Source organism: Schistocerca americana, chromosome 3 (genome assembly GCF_021461395.2).
Source record: "Schistocerca americana isolate TAMUIC-IGC-003095 chromosome 3, iqSchAmer2.1, whole genome shotgun sequence".
NCBI lineage: Eukaryota > Metazoa > Arthropoda > Insecta > Orthoptera > Acrididae > Schistocerca > Schistocerca americana.
In genome coordinates this window covers 427,716,107-427,730,560 of record NC_060121.1, presented here as the reverse complement: position 1 = coordinate 427,730,560, position 14,454 = coordinate 427,716,107, and the positions used below count along the sequence as shown (strand labels likewise).

Sequence of the window (14,454 nt, the reverse complement as noted above, 5' to 3'; positions counted from 1 at the left end):
TGTTACTCCCATACCGACAGACATTTTATTTGCAAGTCTGTAAGTATGAGGCAACATTCTTTCAGAAATATAAAATATAAAATGATCTAAAGGTAGTTATTAATTCCTATCCATAATCTTTTACACATTACATTAATAGAAAGTCTTCTAGGAATAGAAGGAGAAACTTTCTCAGATTGTTTTCAAATTTTATTACGCCGTCTGTCAGGTATTTTATGTCACTGAATAAGTGATCAAAATTTTTTGTTGCAGCATTGTGTACCTCGTTTTATCCCAAAGACAGCTTCAATGTGAAGTAATTAATGCCATTTTTCCTTCTGGTATTGTAATTATGTATCCCATTGTTTCTTTTCAACTGTAGAGGATTATTTACAACAACCTTTATGAGAGAATAAATATACCGGGAAGCAGTAGTGAAATGCCCAGCACCTTAAACAGATGTCTACAAGATGATTCCGGATAAGCATGGCATATTATTCTTCTTGCACGATTTTCTGGAATGAAGACTTTATTTTTTATATATATATATGTATGAATTATCCCAGAACATTATTCCATACGATATTATCGAGTGACAATATGCAAAATACATCAACTTACTGATCTGTCTCTCCCCAACAGTTACAATGATCCCAAGCGCAAATACGTCTGAAATTTGTTTATTTATTTATTTTTTGGAGTTCCGAAATGTGTGTGTTTTTTTCAATTTAATTTCTCTTCATTATGGACCACTGAGAATTTGGAAGTTTCCAGCCTGTTTATCATTTTCACAACATGTGTTACACATGTCATTGGTGTAGTACCCATACTAAATTTGCAGAACTCAATATGTTATATATTTTAAAACTGAGGGTCAGACCGTTCGCAGAAATCCAGTCAACGATACGTTTAGGAATTTTGTTTACCATTTCTTCTGTATCTGTGTGTATGCTTGTATTGATAACAATACTAGCGTGGTCTGCAAAAAGAACTAATCCTGCTTGTTCTATATTAGACAGAGGATTGTTTACATATCTGAGTAATAGTAATGAACCTAAGATCGAACCTTGGAGAATCCCACACGTGATTTCTCCCCAGTCAGAATTACGTTCCTGGACTATATTGCTTGAATTATTAAGCACAACTTTCTACATTCTTTTTGTTGGATACGACATTATCCATTGGTTGGGTATACCATCAATCCTACAAAACATCAATTTATCTAGCAGAATAGTGTGATTCGAGTCAAATGCTGTAGATATGTTGCAGGAAACAGCAATCGACGCTGCCGCGAGGGATTAGCCGAGCGGTCTTAGGCGCTGCAGTCATGGACTGTGCCGCTGATCCCGGCAGAGGTTCGAGTCCTCCCTTGGGCATGGGTGTGTGTATTTGTCATTACGATAATTTAGGTTAAGTAGTGTGTAAGCTGAGGGACTGATGACCTTAGCAGTTAAGTCCCATAATATTTCACACACATTTGAACACACACCAATCGACGCTATTTTATTTTCAATAGAGTAACCATTCTGAAACACAAGCTGTGATTTGCTAAGGATGTTATTGTTGCTAAAGTGAGATACGATAATAGAATACATCACTTTGTCAAAAATTTTTGAGAATGATGTCAGTAGTGAAACAGATCGGTGGTTATAGCCATCTCACTTATCACCCTTCTTAAAGTGGAGTTTAACAACAGCATATTTCAGTCTCTCTGGCAGAATGCCCTGAGTTAGTGATGCATTACATATTTCGGATAAGACTAGGATTAATGCATTGCAACAGATGTGTAGTACTCTTGGAAACACCATCAAAACCAGATGACACATTGTACAATTTTCTCTATTTCAGGAGGACAAGCTGGTTAATACATTCATATGATTCAACTTCATGAATGTTGCATGTTCAACTTACTGTTGTGATTTTGCTCTGGAAGTGTTTGTCTACTACATTTAAGAAATGATTATTAAATGTACTTGATACCTGTGACTCATTTATAGCCTTTCCATTTAGTTCAATAGTGATGTTGTCTTGTTCTGTGTGTGGTTTTCCTGTCTCCCGTGTCACTACATTCCATTACAACCTTAAGTCTGTTTTCGAAATAACTGATTTCTGACTTTATGTCATGTTCATTGATGTTTGTAATAACCTTTATTAGTAATTTTAAGTAGTTTTTGTAGAGTGCAAATACTGCAGGATCCCTACTTGTTCATGCCAGAAGATATCTTTCCCTTTTCCTTTCACAAGAAACTTTTATCCCTCTAGTGATTAATGGTTTTTCACATGGCTGTATAGTGTTCTTTCTGATTAGCTTGAAACGTCCCCTTAGAAAAATTTATGAATTACTGTGCTGATAAACCTCTTATGTTATTTGATTTTCGAACAGCTGAGCAAAACTGAACGTACTCAGACATTTCTCTCTTTACTTATTCTGATCATCACTAAACTGACACACAATATTTTTAGCGCAACGCAATCTGGCCTTCAATAATCCCTACAAAAGAATGGCCCTGACTAACAATAACGTATACCTTTCATGAATCACTTACCTCACAAAAATCTTCGTTACTCGAACTACTGCAGTACAGTGAGCGCCAATACTGCCAGATAAATAAAGGATTCTAACTACTGAAGGCACTAACTGCTGATAGGCATAGTCAGCAAATGAAAGATTTTGATAGAGAACAAACAATGTATTTACCTTAATAGTGTTCAAAAGTAATAATATATATATCAGTTCATGACATCTAGTCTTACAAATTTACTGTTTCTGATGGACACACGTCCAGATCATCCGCTCTCAAGACTCTGCCATCTCTCTCCCCACATCCACCACTCCTGGCGACTCACCTCCAACTGCCCAACGCTACGCACTGTTAACAGCCAACTGCCCAGCACTACAATAGCAAATTCCAACAATGCAAACCAGCCACAGACTGCACACAGCACAGCCAGTGATTTTTATACAGAGCGCTACGTGGCGTTACCAATATAAAAACCTAAACAGCCTACTTACAAGCTTATTTAGAAAATAATTTTCAAATAATGATATGAATTTATTTGTCCTGGAGTCGTTAATTAATCTAATTGTTTCCCACTGAGGAGTATCCAGACTGTAAGACAGTATGTTATTTACCGTAACTAACTGTGCATCATGATCAGAGAGAGCATTTGTTACTGGGTAACAGTTATTTTCTTGCGTCAGCAAAGAAAACATCATCAGTTAGGGTTCTACTGTCTTTATCCACCTGTGTTGGAAAGTTAATTACCGAGATCTAATTGTAGTATTCAAATAAGGTTTCCAGATCATTTTTCTTATCAGAATCCGCTAGAAAATCTACACTGAAGTCACCACGGACTATTAACTGCTTGCTGATGTCAGATTCTACACATTAAGGAATCCAGATTCCTTAAAAATATTTCAAAATTTCCCAAGGGGATCTGTATACAGCTACAATTAAAGAGGAACATTTTTTCAGCATTAATTCACAAGCACACACTACTGTGTGTTGACCACTACACAATCTGCTTGTTTTACTGTTTCTGGACTTGTGTTCTGTCTTTATATACACTCCTGGAAATTGAAATAAGAACACCGTGAATTCATTGTCCCAGGAAGGGGAAACTTTATTGACACATTCCTGGGGTCATATACATCACATGATCACACTGACAGAACCACAGGCACATAGACACAGGCAACAGAGCATGCACAATGTCGGCACTAGTACAGTGTATATCCACCTTTCGCAGCAATGCAGGCTGCTATTCTCCCATGGAGACGATCGTAGAGATGCTGGATGTAGTCCTGTGGAACGGCTTGCCATGCCATTTCCACCTGGCGCCTCAGTTGGACCAGCGTTCGTGCTGGACGTGCAGACCGCGTGAGACGACGCTTCATCCAGTCCCAAACATGCTCAATGGGGGACAGATCCGGAGATGTTGCTGGCCAGGGTACTTGACTTACACCTTCTAGAGCACGTTGGGTGGCACGGGATACATGCGGACGTGCATTGTCCTGTTGGAACAGCAAGTTCCCTTGCCGGTCTAGGAATGGTAGAACGATGGGTTCGATGACGGTTTGGATGTACCGTGCACTATTCAGTGTCCCCTCGACGATCACCAGTGGTGTACGGCCAGTGTAGGAGATCGCTCCCCACACCATGATGCCGGGTGTTGGCCCTGTGTGCCTCGGTCGTATGCAGTCCTGATTGTGGCGCTCACCTGCACGGCGCCAAACACGCATACGACCATCATTGGCACCAAGGCAGAAGCGACTCTCATCGCTGAAGACGACACGTCTCCATTCGTCCCTCCATTCACGCCTGTCGCGACACCACTGGAGGCGGGCTGCACGATGTTGGGGCGTGAGCGGAAGACGGCCTAACGGTGTGCGGGACCGTAGCCCAGCTTCATGGAGACGGTTGCGAGTGGTCCTCGCCGATACCCCAGGAGCAACAGTGTCCCTAATTTGCTGGGAAGTGCCGGTGCGGTCCCCTACGGCACTGCGTAGGATCCTACGGTCTTGGCGTGCATCCGTGCGTCGCTGCGGTCCGGTCCCAGGTCGACGGGCACGTGCACCTTCCGCCGACCACTGACGACAACATCGATGTACTGTGGAGACCTCACGCCCCACGTGTTGAGCAATTCGGCGGTACGTCCACCCGGCCTCCCGCATGCCCACTATACGCCCTCGCTCAAAGTCCGTCAACTGCACATACGGTTCACGTCCACGCTGTCGCGGCATGCTACCAGTGTTAAAGACTGCGATGGAGCTCCGTATGCCACGGCAAACTGGCTGACACTGACGGCGGCGGTGCACAAATGCTGCGCAGCTAGCGCCATTCGACGGCCAACACCGCGGTTCCTGGTGTGTCCGCTGTGCCGTGCGTGTGATCATTGCTTGTACAGCCCTCTCGCAGTGTCCGGAGCAAGTATGGTGGGTCTGACACACCGGTGTCAATGTGTTATTTTTTCCATTTCCAGGAGTGTATGTAACAACTCCTTTCTCACGTTAGTTCTACTTGAGTAAGCTGGAAATAATGTAATCTTTTATATGTAACTTATCTAACCCGTGCTTATGTGGTGTTCAGACAGACGAGAAGCATCTCTTATACCTTATTACTCAGTCCTCTAATATTCCGATGAAATAAGATAACCTTACCTTTCGGTGCATTCTTAAACATTATAGGGGGCTCTTATGTTGCCGGCCGAAGTGGCCGAGCGGTTCTAGGCGCTTCATTCTGGAACGACGCGACTGCTACGGTCGCAGGTTCGAATCCTGCCTCTGTCATGGATGTGTGTGATGTCCTTGGGTTAGTTAAGTTTAAGTAGTTCTAAGATCTAGGGGACTGATGAACTCCGATGTTAAGTCCCATAGTGCTCAGAATCATTTGAACCATTCATTTTTGCTCTTATGTTATTTTCACTTCTTTCTAAACAGGTAGCCTGAATCCTGGTACTAACCTAAGAATGATGCATCTCTGACACCAGTAACCACAGCGTTCTTATTGCCGGGAAGGTCTTGTACGTTCGACGCATATCCAACGTCGGCTTACACAAATCCCATTAGGTGAAACGGCGCCAGCCCCTACGATAACAGCCCTCACCCTCAATTACACAGGGGTGACACGGTCGAACATTATGGCAAACGGAGAGCCACTTGGAAGACATGGAAATCAAAGTGCTCACCAGTAGCATGTTTAGGACTGACCGACACAATGAAAGAGTCGTCTCAGATTGAGGGTGGTCGTCCATAGACTTCACAGAGAGATTCAGACGAGAGAATGGTACTGCACACTAGGGTTGTACCGACATTTCATTTTTCTCCCTGAGGGTTTGATGTGCAGAAATCACACATTCATTTTAACATGGAAACCCACGTACACAAACAGAGATCATGCACAGAACATAGAACGATTGTCTCCTGTGGTCGTCTTTTTAGCGTCCTGTATATGGCTGACCCTGCCTGACGTCATCTCACTGGATCAGGTTTTCCTAGGGGGAATCAATAACATCCATACAGCTCTATGTCGATTCCATGGCATAATAGCCCTAGCGAGTACACGACCCATCACTAGATTTTAGTCAGGATTTGATCGGGTGGATCACTTGTTCCTTACATCCGTTCTCCAACACATGCGGTACCCATAGCAATTCATAGAATTCGTAATGCGTCTCCTCCGAAGGGCGACCCCCAGGGTGCTCGTCAACTGTCGCCTCACGCAGTTCCTCCAGATTCCCGCAACAGTGCGTCAAGGCTTCGCCCCTGTCAACCTTACTCTAGGTCTTGAGATTGGAACTACTACTTAGCGGCCACCTAACCGCACTAACGTTACGTGGCGTCACATTTCGCAGTACAGCATATGCAGACGACTTGGTTCTCGAGCTCCGCAACGGTGACAATGTAACCAACGCACTACACTGTATTGACACATATGGTGTGGTTGCCGGCAGCAGTCTCAATGTCACCAAGTGGTAGCCATGAACATAGGAAACCCCCCAACGTGTGTCAACCCCATACAGCTTACTGATACCTCAAATACCTCGAAGCAGAAATTTACTTTGACATATGGCGCACTGCGGCCCTTAACTACCGCAGCTTGCTATAACGATTTCGGGTCAAGATCGCCAATCTTCGTGTGTTGACGTTCGACTTTCTTCAAAGGACACACTAGGTACGTACTTAATTAGCATCACGCGTTCCACAGATAATGCATGTACTTCCAGTACCGGTACTAATGACTCGACGTATATTAGCGGCATTCGGAGCGTACGTATGTACAGACATGCTCTTCGAAGTCATTTATGAATCGCTGACCCTTCACACAGACAGAGGACGTTCACGACAGAGCGGCGGCTCTGTTTATCAGCTCGCATATCAAAATGGTTCAAATGGCTCTGAGCACTATGGGACTTAACATCTGAGGTCATCAGTCCCCTAGAACTTAGAACTACTTAAACCTAACTAACCTAAGGACATCACACACATCCATGCCCGAGGCAGGATTCGAACCTGCGACCGTAGCGGCCGCGCGGTTCCAGACTGTAACGCCTATAACCGCTAGGTCACACCGGCCGGCAGCTTGCATGTCAAGTTGCCCGGACAGTTTGACTAGTAGCTGCTGGAGTCCCTGGCTCTGTCCTCCCTTACGTCCCTACTGACGGTGGAAGACATACCCCTATTTCGGTCATTTTTGCTTCGAACACAGTTGTGTCTGTATCGCACTACCAACGACGAAGCAGGCGACGGCGCGGGCCATATATCACGTTTTACGACGGAGGCATCCACCAAACGTCGTGGAGGCGAAGAACCCTCATGTCAGTTTCAAGATGGTGTGGCGGACAATACATGGGGTTACGCTGGGTATAAAGTCCCATCAACATGGTACATCGCAGTCAACGGTAAACAGGTCACCCGATGGCAGCTCCACAAGATACACATGGCGAACTCGTCTATATGCGCGGAATGCTGAGTACCAGACACGGATGAGCACCGTCTCAGATGTAGCGGAGCAGACGATGTATGGTGCTTGTTGCAACAAATTTTGGTGTACTTTATACGAGTGACCGCCGAACATATTGCATTTCGGCTTCTACTTTTCCCGGATCAACTGGATTTCTTGCCCATCAAAAGCCAAGCACACGTGGGTCTGTGGCACTCAGTGAACTATTTGTTTCACGATGGACCTGAAGAAATATTGGACTTTGGAACTACCTACAAGAATGTTATTGTAGGATTATACGAAACCCAAGGTACAGGTAATATTTTTCTAGTTATTTAAGTAGTGTGCTATGCGACCCTCTACGCAGCTGGATCATCAACAAGTAGAAAAAGGTACCCATTGACTGACCTGACGAGCACACGACCGATTATCGGTGGAATAACCTACGACATGCATGAAGACATACCTGGACGACCAAGCGTTAGGAGAGCAACGACGCACCCTTCTGCATTGTGCAACGAAGTACAGTTTCCGTTTCCCAAGTACACGTATATTGTCTCGGCATAGGAATGTTTTGTTTCCTAAGCAGGATGCGGTGCCAGTTGAATGTACTGTAGATTCTGTAAAAAGATTAAAATAAAGAACAAGAAAAAGTCCCAATAATGATTTCCCCTCACCACTCCCAATCCCCAGACAGTGAGGGACATACCGAGGCCAGGTCTCGGGTTACGACCCCTATCCATTCTGCCCTCCATGCTCACTTTTTCGAAAAAAGTACTACAGTAATAGATAACGTTGTGGTTTCTGGAGTCGAAAGATATAGTATAGCATCTCGGCATACGCAAAAAAATAAATGTTGTTAAGGGAAATCCGGGTGCGAGTGCCCCTGCAGCACAGACTGTCACTATCGCCATTCCATTATGCAGCTGGAGGTGGTTCATATTCACAACTGGGAATAAAGTTCAAGAGGAAATATTGAGTCGGTGCCCCGTTACTGGTGTTCCTACACGTCGAGGTAACACCGGAACTGTTAACTGATGTGCGATCACCCGCATGCCTCTGACGGACGATAAATGAATGACAGTCTCTCGAAATTTCTTTGTCGCAGTACTCCATCGACACTGGGATATTATATTCATGAATCAATTACGAAATTCTTAGAATTTCTTTATTTTATGATGTTATGTCCTAATCGAAAGTTTCCATCGTATTCGAGTAAGTACAGACCTTAATTTTGTGGAAGAATTTCGTTTTCCCTCTTCTTCTTAGTCTTTCAGAGATGCGCCTATATTTGTTCAACAGTTGAAGTGCGTTCTACGCTCACTGTTGTAGCAAGTACAACAAATACTGTTCCATCTTTCCTCCTGATCGGATGACACATCTTTCCTCATTGGTTGTTTGTAAATATAATACATGTGACTTAATGTCTCCACGTTACTTGAATCAGACATCACAATTTCCTTGTAACCTTCTTTGTCTTCATCGGCTGGATGGTATGGACTTCGTCTTATATTATTAGCTGACAGACGGTTGATGAGTTAGAAGGTAATCCTATTAGATAACCATAAACAGCTATTCGCATTTATTACTGAATTTTTCTTAAAAATATCTACCGCTAGAGCTCTGAAATGCGATGACCCAGAAAATTATTACATTTTTGAAGTAGTTCACTCATCTACTTGTCGTTTTACTTGCGAGTCGTTGACATTGTTGTGTAGACATTTTATGCGACAGTGTGCTGTCGTCTCTAGTGAGCATAAAAGAATATACCCGAGATAAGAGAGGTGACACTTCAGCTCAGCAACTGTACTGACTATTTTGTATTTTCTGTGACGATGTAATGGAAATTAGTATACTGTAATTTTTCACAAGCTACATACAGTAGAACACGTTTGTTTCTATGCTGTTTCATATTTCTGGTTTGTTATCAAACTGTTTCTTTCATAGTCTGGTGTATTTTCTGTTATCAGAAATCGAACAATGTTTGACTATTCTACTCGTAAGTTGTTAACCACACTCTGGCTACTCAAAACGTATTTCCAAAACATAAACGTACTCTCATATCAACAGTGTTTTTGAAATGGATTGAATTTCGTAGAGAAGATGGAAAGTACAGCAGATGCCTAATGAAGACGCCAGGGCAAGACAACGAAACGATGGCCTGTATCCACGGCTGGGACTACGACACCACATGGTTCTCTGTGACTGCCGCTTCCCAAGGGAACTGGGTGTGCGATAAGGAACTGTACCCAAACACTGTGTATTCCGTGAGCCACGTCGTTTCCACCGCCGTTGGAGTTTTTATGTTTTACATTGGTGACAGGTGAGTGCCTGAAACCACAGTTAAAATGTATTGCCAAATGCAGTGCTGCATGCGATGTGGCACAGGGTGGTTGGAGTTAGTGTGTTGTTTTCTGCACGTCGGCATTTCAACCGCTCTCAAAGATCAGATATTTAGTATATAATATTTCCGAAAGGTTCTCTGAATTTCTTATATTTTTAACGTTTACATACTTTGAAATATTCCATGTATGTGCTGACAGCAGCACTCTCCATCGAAGTGAGTTCTGTTCCGACTGTACGTTCGTGTACGTAATAAAGGTGCTTTCAGTACTTGGTTTTATACGACGGTCGTTGAATAAAGAATGCTCCGCAATATTTTCTCAAAATATATGTATTTGTCAGAGAGAATTTGACGACAGTATCAGTCAATATTTCTTTTACATGCGTGATTTCTGTACATAGCCCCAATCACATTTTATGCCCCTGTGCTGTATACAATCAGGTATTCCTTTAAGAGGTAGAGCCCTGCACCCGAAGCCATGTTTTCATTCCTTGAATTACGATCTCACTATCTTCAAACTGTGTCGAGCCAACGATCGAGTTGTGATGCACTGGTCTCCACGGATAATGCCAGCCCTGCAGCTCACCACGCCGGGGGCGATGATTGTGACAGCACGTTGCTTGTAACGATTGTCTTGCGCAGACGTCCTTCTGATGATTCATTGTAGACCTGTAATATGTTGGCATTATTAGAAACGTTACATACATGTAAATGAAACACCAAATTTGAAGCGCCTGAAAGGATGTTTTCCAAAAACCCTAATAAGTAATAGTTGTAAGTAAAGAGAAAAATAAAAGATTGGGGCAGTAGTCATTGAGTCACCCTCGTACTTCATTGATGATCCTGCTTTCGAATTTGGACTTGATTGTGGTTATTATGTGACATTATTTGGTGTAGATAGTGGGTACTTTGGAACGTCTACATCACCGTGGTTCCAACATTAGCCAACAATAAGCTGTCGTCTACACGAACAGCAACTGGAATACCAGCTGCATAGAGCTCCCAAAGTCCGTATGTTCGGGTAACCAAAAGATTCCTAAATGGCACTTCAGGGATCCATCAGCGTATTCCGGAGACGATGGTCGGGACCAACGAAATCACTAAACGGATCCGATACATTCGCCAAATGCAACATGTGGGATGAGGAGATGGGTTGATAAACGTGTTGTTTTACTTGGACTGCACAGCCAAGAGGTTGTTCGAGAACATCTAAGAGAAGCCATTTAGCTGGGACAAATTCCAAGCTGTACTGAAGAAATCCAATTCCCAGAAGTGCGATTTAAAAACTGGGCCCAACATCATGACAAACGACATAGTCTTATATACGGTATGCTTTGGCCCTGTGCCACATGGTCAATCAGACTATGAAAGGCTCCAACAAAACCTCATATTTGATGAAACAAGTTGCGGAAGATACGTATAAAGCTCTTCTGGTAAAGGATGTTGCAATAGCTAAGGAATTCATCACAAAGTAGCAGCAAATCGAGGAAATGCAGCAGAAAAGAGTCGGACGAATTAAGTATTACTGGTCTCTCGGATTGGTTTCTATTCACCTTGGTGTGTAGGGTGGCAACAAATCACCTTACTTTCGGAAAAAAAAATATCATCCACACAACTCTGAAGACTGCAAGAGCTGACGAGTGCGAGAATTATCGCATCATCAGCTTAACAACTCTTGCAGCCAAGTTATTTACAAGAATAATATACACAGGAATGGAAGAGAAAACTGAGGCGGTGTTAGATGACGATCACTTTGGCTTTAGGAAAGGTAAAGGTACCAGAGAGGCAATTATGACGTAGTGGTTGATAATGGAAGCAAGACGAGTTCATAGGATTCGTCGACCTGGAGACCTGGAAAAAGCGTACAACAATGTAAAATTCTGTAAGATGTTCGGAATTCTGAAAAAAACTGGGGTATGCTACAGGGAGAGAAGGGTAATATACAATATAGACAAGAGCCAAGAGGCAATAATAAGAGTCGACGACCAAAAATGACGTGTTCAGATTAAAATGGGTTTAAGACATTGATGTAGTCTTTTGTCTCTACTGTTGAGTCTGTACAACGAGGAAGCAATTATGGCAATAAAAGAAAGGTTCAGGAGTGGGACTAAAATTCAGGGTGAAAGGATGTCAGTGACATGATTCACTGATGACGCTGCTATCCTGAGTGAAAGTGAAGAAGAACTGCATGATCTGCTGAATGAAATGAACAGTCCAATGAGTACAGAATGTGAATTGAGAGTAAATCGAAGAAAGACGAAAGTAATCAGAAGTAGCAGAAATTAGAACAGCGAGAAACTTAACATCAGGATTGATGGTCAAGAAGTAGATGTAGTTTAGGAAATCTGTTACCTAAGCAGCAAAATTGAAAGTATCAGTGATAAGATTGTTCTAAATTAATTATTCAGCAAACCTGCATCTGACTGCGTCTGTGAACTTGTTTCTTGCACTCCTCCATTTTGGCAGAAATACAACATGTATTTGACTCAGCAATATAATTTAAGAGAGTAATGCCATTTGTGCAATGGCATTAAGATGGTACTGGAAAATTAACTTTTGGCCCTGATGTTTACTTGGTTCTTTCATTGGTGGGTAACTTCACTCTACTACTCATTTTCATATTTAATTTAAGCAAAGGATTTCGATTATGATTTAGGCTGTTAGAAACACAATGTTGATCTCAATATATATATTGCTAAAATTTTAAGTCATACACAAAACCTACCGTAGCACGAAACATTCTTACAAAAATTTTACCAAACGCTTACTGTGTCAAACCTTGGACATACAAACCCTAACTCTGAATATTATCTAACAAAACCAATTTGAAATCATTATATATCTTCTCTCATTTACGTGCTAAGGTTTGGTCTAGGGCAGCGAGCGAGACCTACCTTACAGCTGTCACCACACGTCTGCTTTCTCTGGGCACCTACCTGCGACCCCTCGGTTTTTTACTGCGCGTGCCCAGCTCTCTTAACCATCAAAGAACCTCCTACTCAAAGATATTATACTCGTTCCACCTTGCGGTTGGCAACTACCAACTATTTCCTGAAGCTACCCTGATCAAACCTTAGCACATACCTTTCAAAATAACCAATGACAGACGGAGCAAGGAGGACATTAAAAACAGACTAGCACTGGCAAAAAAAGGTGTGCCTGGCCAAAAGAAGTCTGCTGGTATCACACATGGGCCTTAATTTGAAGAAAAAATTTCTGAGGATGTACGTCTGGAGTGCACCATTGTACAATAGTGAAACATGGACTGCAGGAAGAGTGGAACAGAAGAGAATCTAAGCATTTGAGATGTGGTGCTACAGACAAATGTTGAAAATTAGATAGACTCACAAGGTAAGTAATGAGGAGGTTCTGCACAGAATCGGAGAGGAAAAGGATTTGTGGAAAACACTGACTAGGAGAAGGGGCAGGATGGCAGGACATGTGTTAAAACATCCGGGAATGATTTCCGTGGTACTAGTGGTAATGAACAATCCGATGGGTTGGACAGGGTAGGGGCGATTTTAATATTTTTTTTTGTGGGATCTAAACCTCTCTCACACCGGCCTGATTTAGCTTCACTGATCAGGATAGTAAAAACACGCGTATATTAAGGGAATTTTCATTCACAAAGGAGGCTTATCACATTCACACAGTTCAAAACTGTTCTATCCTGATTAAATTGAGCTTAACTTAAATTCCATAAGGCAGTGAAGCAATTTCGAAGTCTCGGTGCGACGAAAATTGTCAGTCGATCTCCTGAAAACATTTGTAATAATTATTAACTTTCGGTGATCACATGGGGAAGACCGGAGATCTGCTGGTAAGACCGTGTTAGCCTATTTATTTGAACTGGATATCTTGAGCATACAAAACGGCAGGTTCGTCCAGTGAAAATCAGACGTTCCCCACTGATCCCGTGCAACACAGCGTAGTAAGCAGAAACTGTCAATAATAATCAGTTAAATAATACGTGAACACACTTACTTTAGTTTAGTTCATGTATTAAATTCCTTCTCATACAGAATCTCATCAAGATGGCGACTAGCTCAACAATACATACATATACATCCTCCTTCTTTCACGGCTAATCGGCAAGATCTCCCTCATTCTTTTCATAAGAGAAAACATAGATAGCAGAGAAGCTATTCCATGGAGTAAATGGACGCTCCAAGGAATAATAGGGCTTGAAATTACTTTGCATTGATAATCATCGTATATTAAAGTTTAGGAATCGGTAAGATAGGAAGAGATATTTCGAGATATGTACTGAAAATATCGTGGAGAGACCGCTGCAAGAGACATTACACGATGACACCATTTATTGGACCGGAAACTGTCCTGACAATCACCAAGGCGATGATCAAAATAAAACTTCGACAGTGGACAAGGAGACAGCTTGTAGAATGTTGGGCTAAGGTCCAAAAGCAAAAACATAGCAAGGTACTGATGCTGAAGCCATGTTCTAAGAGAAGCCTCTCAATCCTGGGCTTGAACTGGAGAGAAATGATGCTCATAGTAGGACTATTGATGGACCATGGGAATTTCAGATACAATGGGGATAACAGAAGAAGACCACAAATATACGACGTGTGTTGTGGGTGAGGAAATCGCATCACACCTGATCTTCGAACGCGAGGCATTGGAGATTAAATATTCGGATCAACCAGATCTGAAAAATCTGTGTCTAGT

General features: G+C 42.5%; 1 protein-coding gene across 1 annotated transcript in view; it reads left to right on the top strand.

Moving 5' to 3' along the window:
• LOC124606137 (carcinine transporter-like) overlaps nt 1–14,454 on the top strand; it is a 146,672-nt gene that overhangs the window by 21,906 nt on the left and 110,312 nt on the right. Inside the window, exon 3 of the mRNA XM_047138102.1 lies at nt 9,520–9,744. Within this exon, the coding sequence (XP_046994058.1) occupies nt 9,520–9,744 (225 nt within the window). The remainder of the gene's footprint in view (nt 1–9,519; nt 9,745–14,454) is intronic.